Below are 8,398 nucleotides of genomic sequence, written 5' to 3'. Positions count from 1 at the left end.
TTTTTAAATAATAAAAAATATTATTAAAAATTAACTATTATCACAAACACAAAACTCAAACTTAAACCTTAAGATTTAAGGATTTAAAGACCAAACACAACACTAAATAATCTTATAAATATTAATTTTTTTTATAAATATTTTTAAATAAATATAAAGATAATTAAATATACATACATGAAATATCTTTATTCCCCTATTAAAAATATAAATACGTTTGTTTAGTCAAAATAATTACACCTCCATATTTTTATTTATTTTTTGTTGTTTCTTCTTGTTAAAACGCGCATCCCCACTCATTCCCAGTTTCCGAGGTTGTTGCCGGCTTCCCAATTCACACCCTTTTCTTCAATCTTCATTTTCTGCGTTCCCTCAAATTCACAGCCCCACTCTTCCCTTCATATCCCATTTCCCAATATTCACCAATTCAACCGTTGATCTTCCTCTTTTCTTCACCGTTTCTTCTTTCTTCGCGTGATTCACAATTTGGGTGCTCCTTCTGTTTCTTCTCTCACCGTTGGATCCAATTATCTATCGTGATTTCTTCCAATTCGAAGTAATAGGCATTAGGTTCCAACGGAATAATGGTATGGTTGATGAAAAATTTAAGCTTCTTATTAGTATCTGTATTGTTAGCACAGTAACTGTTCTCTTCATATTGGGCTTTGTGGATAATGCTCAATGGAAAAATATAAACTGAAATTTACCCATGATGTGTCTTTGCCTTTGGGAGCACATCATAATCATATTCCTCTGTGTAGAACAAGGCTTCACTTATATGTAACTGAATGAAGAATAAAAATGTATGTTTTGCATTTATGATCTTAATGAGTTTGCAATATTCAGTTACTCCATAATTGTGTTTTGGCGTGTGCCATGTTGTAGATAATTAGGATTAGCATAAAGGATAATTGGATAAAGTTGTTGGTTGCTTTTGTTATATTATGTTTATGGGTTATGGAACAGGAAACTGTACTATCGTATACATTTTATCCTGGTTATTGCATACTCGCTGTGTATAGTTTAGATTAAATGAGCAAATACTGCAACTATGTGTATGGAAGACTTATTTGTTTGTTTATTTATTTCAGTAGTTTTTGTAAAATGATAATGACACTTTTCTTTTGTACTTCAAATTTTCAGGTTTTTCTCATGGTGATGTTTAGGGAAGCAAGCTATGTCGTTTGACTTTTGGTTTAAGAAGGCTAATTTGTGGTTTTTGAATGGAAAAGAAAAAGTTAGATGACTATGAACCAGGTCCTGTTCCTTCACCAAGACCATTAGATAGATTTGGGTTTGTAAAACAGGATGCTAATACTTCTGATGGCATAGTCAAGAGTAGATCAGCGTATGAGTATGAAAGGTATTTTGTTTTTTTTCCCATTGATTTTTTTATGTGTTTTCTGGGTTTTAGGCATGAATGAGCATAACAAATATGGCCAGTGACTTTACCTGTATTACCATTTATCTTTCGTCAGATATAAGGAGGAGAGAAAGGTTAGAAAATGGAGGAAGATGATTGGGGTTGGTGGCAGTGATTGGAAGCATTATCTAAGGAGAAAACCTCATGTAGTTAAAAGGCGTATAAGGAAAGGAATTCCTGATTGTTTAAGAGGCCTTGTATGGCAGTTAATATCTGGAAGTCGAGACCTATTGCTGATGAACCCTGGAGTTTATGAGGTAATCAAGATAATTTATATCGATGATATTTTTTGATATATTTTGTAGAATATCCTGTTAAGTATGGTCTATGCTTTTCACACTGTTTCTTATAGTTCTCCAATAAATAGAATTTGAATAATATTATCCATTTTTATTTGCACATCTTTGTTTTTTTTATCACTTTGGGTACCTGTGTTTGCTGTCACAGTGTCATCACCATGGTGGTTATGCTGGGTGTTTTAAGTTGAATGGTATTTTTTATGGTAATACATAGCTCAAAAGGTAACTTGAATTTCAGCGTGTACATCATTCGAGTTTTTTTGATCAATTTTTATTTGACTGCTCCAATGAAATCCTACTTTGGAGTTGTGTTCCGAAAAGAATCATGTTGCATGGAATTGCAGAGATAGTTTGAACTAACCTATTATTTATAATGAGGTTTCCTCCTTTTCTTTTTGAAATTATCTCGAGTTTTATCTCCATGTTTGGGAGTTTGCACTGACAAGACATCATATTGCAGCAACTAGTCATATATGAGACATCAGCCTCTGAACTGGATATAATTAGAGACATTTCTCGGACCTTCCCTTCACATGTATTCTTTCAACAGAGACATGGACCTGGGCAACGGTCCCTCTATAATGTTCTAAAAGCTTACTCGGTCTTTGACAGAGATGTAGGATATGTTCAGGTTTTACTCAGGAACCCATCACCATCTTGTGCTTGTTGCAAAGTAATTCATAGTATTGATCGTTTTAAAAATCCAGGGGATGGGGTTTTTAGCCGGGCTTTTGCTTCTTTATATGAGTGAGGAGGATGCATTTTGGTTGTTGGTGGCATTGCTGAAAGGAGCCGTTCATGCTCCAATGGAGGGCTTGTATCTGGTACTATTTTGTTTCATGAATTCATTTGTGCCGATTATTGATGGTGGCAATGTATGATCCTTGCATTCTATAAGATACGATTCTATGAGGAAAGAACTGAATATGTATTAAATTGCATGGTTCTTGTTACTATTATATACTCTTTGATGATAATAACTCTCTTCTTAGCACAATTACTGTTATTTTCATTGCAGGCAGGGTTGCCTCTGGTACAGCAATACCTCTTTCAATTTGAATGCTTGGTGAGGGAGCATCTACCAAAGTTGGGAGAACATTTTTCCAAGGAAATGATAAATCCTAGTATGTATGCAAGCCAGTGGTTCATAACTGTATTTTCATATTCCTTTCCGTTTCATTTGGCTCTTCGAATCTGGGATGTCTTTCTCTATGAGGTTAGCCGTGCTTTCCCTATGAAGAACCATTTCAGTTAGAAACATGGATCTATAATGATGACTTTCTTATGCTTCCAGGGTGTTAAAATTGTCTTTAAAGTTGGCTTGGCCCTATTAAAGTACTGCCATGATGATTTGGTTTGTATCATGTGACCTGTGTCTGTTATAAACTTATAAATCAAAGTAAATTTCTGCTCACTGTTTTTGTTTTATTTGTTTATCAGATTAAACTACCTTTTGAAAAACTGATACATGCCTTGAAAAACTTCCCTGAGGATGCAATGAATCCAGATACGTTGTTGCCAATGGCTTATTCCATCAAGGTTTTCTTCCTTTCTCTGCATTTTTATTTTACACTTCGACAGACCCAAAACCACATGCTTTCCTTTTCTTCATAATTTCCACATGCATTTTATTTTTCAAACTCAGTGACTTTCAAAATTGAATGTTACACTATCTGTTACTTTTAAATCTCTGATTTATTGATTTGGTTTATCAAGTGATGATAATCATAGTATTGATTCAATCTCTCAAGTTGGTCTTGTTCCAAAATATCAAATTATATTAAATTTGTAAGTAGAAAATATCTGTGTCTCCATATAGTTATTGGCAGTTGGCACAGTCTGAGCAAAAACTGTTATTGGGAGAAAGAAACATTTTTCTTGATCAGCGTCTCTGCTCTTTTACCTTTGTCAAATAATTGGATTTGAAGTTAAACATTTATTATGTTGAACATGCAACTCAAATATAGAGTTTGGTTTAAATACCTTTTTAATTTGGCATTTTCCATGGCAATATAGTTGTATATAGATAAATTTCTGCTTCTTGGCTGCCACCATGATGCATTTTTTTCATAAATTGATTGTCAAATAAAATTGATGTTAAGACTTTTCAATGACAGAAATACAAGTGACAACAAAAGGGTTTGCAAGGTTGAAAAGGTGTACCAATAGAGAACCTAACTACCTTGCATGGGGTTTTGGTCCTTTATGTGCATGCCACGAGTAGGAAAGGAAAAATGAAACTAACTTCAAGAATCAAGATATAGGATTAAGTGAAGGGTAATGATTGGTGTTTTAGAGAAATTTACTAGAAGGGATTACGAGGACACAAGGGATTGAACATCTAGTGTAAGAAGAGATGGCTAGTATGATAAGGGGTTTAGAGGGTAAGCGACGTGCTTTTTGGTGAATCAAAGGGATTTTTAACGCTGGAGTATAGAAAAATGTTCTCAGGAATTTTTCAAGAGAATGTTAAAACTAAAGGAGGAGGATGCTTTAGTTTGCGATAAAAATAGGAAAATGGAAGTAGCTAAGAAAGATAATAAGCTGGAGGTTTGCCTGATGAAAACCAAATCTTTTTGAGGAAAATACATATATACAAATATGCCAAGGGACGTTGCAAAATATACTTATGGCAAGTACACCCTGTCATAAAAGTAATAATGGGATTTTAGTGCCAAGCATCGTATCCATAGAGATCAAATATTATGTACTAAATTTGCAAGATTCTTGGCTATCTGGACAAACGAATTTGATTGGTTATCAAGACTAGCTAATTTATTTATTTTTTTTAAAAAAAGATGCAGTAAGTATATTGAGAACGCAAAGATAAGATCTAAGGCCTTGATTTGCAATCGATTATAATTCCCCCTAATAAAAGAAAGGGTCTCTACTAAAGTTAATAATTAGAGATAGAAAAAGAGTCTCTTCTAATGCAATAATCATGCATAACAGGAATTAAACACAAAATCCAATTTTAAAAATAATCAAGGAAGAGATAGAAAAAATTTAGAAACCCTTTTTCCAGAGAAGCTCGTATTGTATTTGTATTCTCCTCAATTGGTCCTCTTCAAAGATATCGTCTCCATACCTCTATCCCTCTCCAAAAAGGGTGTATAAAGTATTGGAATGCTGAATCTGAAGGGGAATAGTGCAGGATAATACTACCAGAATCCTAATTAAGAGTATTTATATGGTGGCTTGCTATGAAAGCTAAAAAGAAACAGCGCAAGTGCATATTCTTGTCTGGCCTGCACACATTGACATTAAGCTATGTGCATTTTTGAAAGGGCGTGCAACTCAAAATGGCCATGCATAATACCTTTTGCACGTCCTTCCACACTCAATCATGCTTCCAGGACTTCAAAATTTTGAATCTTCTAGCCAAAATCTCTTGAAAATAGCTTCTTTTAAAAAAAAATGTCTGCCATCCAAACTATTAACTCTGCAACATGATGGTGGATTTATGTGAGAATTGGGTATTAAATGATAAATCACCATGATAGAACTTGCCTGAATTCTCATAAATAAACAGGTTGTATAGAGGTCTATTACGAAGGGAAAAGTAAACAGGAGATTTATATCAAGTGAAATGCATTAAGGACCTTAAACCTAAAACGGAATTTCTTTGATCGATTCTAGGTGACTAAAACAAAATCCATTTTGTTACCTGGGAAGTTTTTGTAGGCTTCTTGAGAATTTGGTGTCTGAAAACAACACTTCAGTGACTAAATGGTTATTACACTTTCCTTTAAAGACTAATTCATCGTGGCACTTAGTAATTAAGAGCAGTTATAGTTAAATCAAAATGTGTGGACAGTGGATGTCAATGTAACTCATGCCAGTCCTTCGATGTTTATTTAACAGGGATATATTCTTTCAGGGATTAAAATTTGATTCATTAATAGTGTAAAATTCTTGATATGTTTTTTTATTAAGGAATTAAGAGAAGAGATCAACCCTAAACTTGAGATTTGGAGAGAGGCTTTGGAATGAAATAGTTTTTGATTGAGTAGGACTAATGCATTGTAATTTTACCAGGAAACAAGAGGAGAATGATTGGAGGTAAAAATGGGAAAAGATGTCATACTACAATTTTCTGTGTAGATTTCTGGGATTATTACATAATGAAGGGGAAGATAATCAAGCAGTCATACACATGATACAAGCTGGGTAGTTAAAATAGAGAAAAGCATTGGGGGTTACTTGTTATTGCTGAATACCTACCAAACTCAAAGGGAAATTCTGTCGTTCTGCTATAGTCTAATTATGCATGATAGTAAATGTAGGACTATAAGGATAACAAGGAAAAAAAAGCTGAGAGTAACAAAATGAGAATGTTAAGATGGAGGTGTAGCCATACAGGGAAGGGACAAGATATGAGGTAATTGTATATTTTGTATATGAGGAAATATTAGTATGGCATCTATAGAGGGAAAAAGGATATAAAGTTTAGATAGTTTGGATACATGCAAAGAAATCAATTAGAAGCACTAAAAAAATACAGTTGATTGCATGGTTTTTAGCCAAGTGAAAAGGGGATAGAGGAGGAGATGAAGGATTTTGGTTGAAACTGTGAAATGAGATCTTGTGGTGAATAATATCTTTAGAATTTGATTTTTAACCAAGCCAAATGGTTCTACGTGATCAATATAGCCAACTTCACCAAGTGAGATCAAGCTTTTGTTGTACTAGTGTAAAATTCTTTTAAACTATCCTTCAATGACACATCATCTAAGAAGTTCGGATCAGAGGCCTTTCCTAACTCTCTAGTCTCTACTTCAAAGAGCGCACATTGAATGATAAACAAATGAGCTATGGTCTATTTTGTTTTGAGTTGATTTGTTTCTGAGCCCATTGAGACTGGAGAATTTGGATGACAAATCTTGAATTCTTCTGGCTAGTTCTCTTGTCAATCATTTTTTCAGTTTCTAACTTACTCTTATGTCCTTATCTTCAAAGGTTCCCTTTTAATTATCCCATATGGAAATCCAAAGCTCGACGAGTATTTTGTTTAGAGAAGGCTATATAACCAGATCATTATCAAAGACTCATTAGTTGTGGACCTCGCAGCATCATCATTTTATCTGTTATGTGTAGTTCTGTGCCTCTGTCTAAGCAATAGAACGCCTACTTTTGCACTGCAAGGTATCCACTTCCTGTGCAACATTTTAGATCAGGGAGCACCGGGTCTGTTCCTCTATGTTGTTCAGCTTGTTGGTCCTCAACAACATAAACATGCTGGTCATTTTGCTTCTTTATTGTGCTATTTCTTAATAAACATGATGAGCACTCTATTTGTTTTTAAACTGAGGCTAGTGGCATTGTGTAATTATATAGCTAGAACAATGTTAGTGACATATTCTTTAACACACTTCTCTTAATACATTTTCTCTTATTAGTTAAATATTTTGAAAATCAAAAAATCAGGAGAGAGAATTATTAAATAGGGTGTGAGATCCACCAACTTCCGTGTTTTTTTAGTAAATTTTAACCAATTAGAAAGAGTGTTAAAAAGAGTGTCATTGAGTGCATTCCTAGTATTTTTCATGTAGCCAACCTCACCAATAGTTGTAGTTTTACACTATTTCTGAATTAGTTCTTTACCTTATATTAATTGCATATTAATAAGTTATTTCAGGTTTCTTTCCACATCCCTTTGTAATTCTGTTTCTCTTGTAGCAATAAAATAAATAACTAATTGGTTACACAGTACGCACTACGTAATGTCCATTACAATACTGCATGACTATGATGTTATTAGTAGACTATATATTTGTTCTAGTCAGGTATAACTTTAGGATTATGCATCTGCATTGTGGTTCTCATCAGATATCCAAGCGTTTAGAGGAATTGAAACAAGAGTATGAGAAGAAGAATGGAAAGATAAGACGATCAGGAGAACTTGCTGAAAAGCAAATACTTCCTAGCAACTGAAGCAGGAGCATATGCAGACAGCATTTGTAAGACCTGTAGAACCGTTGTTCAAGTTGAGAGGAAGACCTCCCAATGAAGGGCTCTGTTGTTGTGAAAATCATACCGGGTCATGTTCTATGCTGTGGCCATATGTTGCATACTATGTACAGTTGTTTTAGTTGCTCACTCTTAGCAACTTCGGTGTTAAGACTTAAATTGAAAATCTATTGCATATCTAGCCACTGATATGGGCTTCCTTATTTTATTTTCATCTCTATCAATATGTTGTTTAAGAATTTGTGGTTATTGTTGTTATTATAAAAGGAGAAAATACTCTGTTGTAAAAAAATTGTCTTTTTTCAGTGAAATTGTGAAAAAAAATTAGTTTTCAGCTGTTTGTTGAGTTGAGAAATGTGCACACCAAAAAAGGAGACAAATAGAGAGTGTTGAATTACTATTTATTATTAACTAAATTATGTTATATTTTCTTAAGCTTTGTTAAGGCGGTATCAAATTACCAAAATTTATGCGTACTTGTTAAAATTTGAAATTTGGGATTGAATTCAGTTTCTTGTATTTTATAATTTTTTTTATATGAACTTATATTAAGGATGAAATAAATGATTTGTAATCTCACTATAAGTTTTTCAAAAGGTTAATGGTTGATTTTGATTCTTAAGTTGTGATTTATTTTAATATAATTTTTTTAAAAACAAAATCCAAACTTTAGGTGAAATTACTTACCGATAGAATTCCATTGGCA

The 8,398-nt window shown here is 33.4% G+C and overlaps 1 protein-coding gene across 1 annotated transcript; it reads left to right on the top strand.

Annotated features, from left to right (window-relative positions):
- The first annotated feature begins 258 nt into the window (after positions 1 to 258).
- Positions 259 to 7,833, top strand: LOC109789044 (uncharacterized). Its single transcript, XM_020347909.3, has 9 exons — positions 259 to 587; positions 1,144 to 1,363; positions 1,479 to 1,680; positions 2,183 to 2,353; positions 2,430 to 2,546; positions 2,741 to 2,938; positions 3,017 to 3,076; positions 3,163 to 3,261; positions 7,552 to 7,833. The coding sequence occupies exons 2-9, from the start codon at positions 1,224 to 1,226 to the stop codon at positions 7,654 to 7,656; spliced, it is 1,092 nt and encodes a 363-aa protein (XP_020203498.1). The 5' UTR covers positions 259 to 587; positions 1,144 to 1,223; the 3' UTR covers positions 7,657 to 7,833.
- Positions 7,834 to 8,398: the final 565 nt, after the last annotated feature.

The sequence above is a fragment of the Cajanus cajan genome, chromosome 2, assembly GCF_000230855.2.
Source record: "Cajanus cajan strain Asha chromosome 2, NIPB_CcT2T_4, whole genome shotgun sequence".
NCBI lineage: Eukaryota > Viridiplantae > Streptophyta > Magnoliopsida > Fabales > Fabaceae > Cajanus > Cajanus cajan.
Note: the sequence above shows the minus strand (reverse complement) of the source record. Positions and strands in the feature narration are given on the sequence as shown.

What these genes read in the sequence shown, in the direction of transcription:
- LOC109789044 (XM_020347909.3), top strand. Translation starts at nt 1,224, where the DNA reads ATGGAAAAGAAAAAGTTAGATGACTATGAACCAGGTCCTGTTCCTTCA. An exon ending in TCAGCGTATGAGTATGAAAG is followed by an intron (nt 1,364 to 1,478) that starts GTATTTTGTTTT and finishes ATCTTTCGTCAG; the next exon opens with ATATAAGGAGGAGAGAAAGG. An exon ending in CAATGGCTTATTCCATCAAG is followed by an intron (nt 3,262 to 7,551) that starts GTTTTCTTCCTT and finishes GGTTCTCATCAG; the next exon opens with ATATCCAAGCGTTTAGAGGA.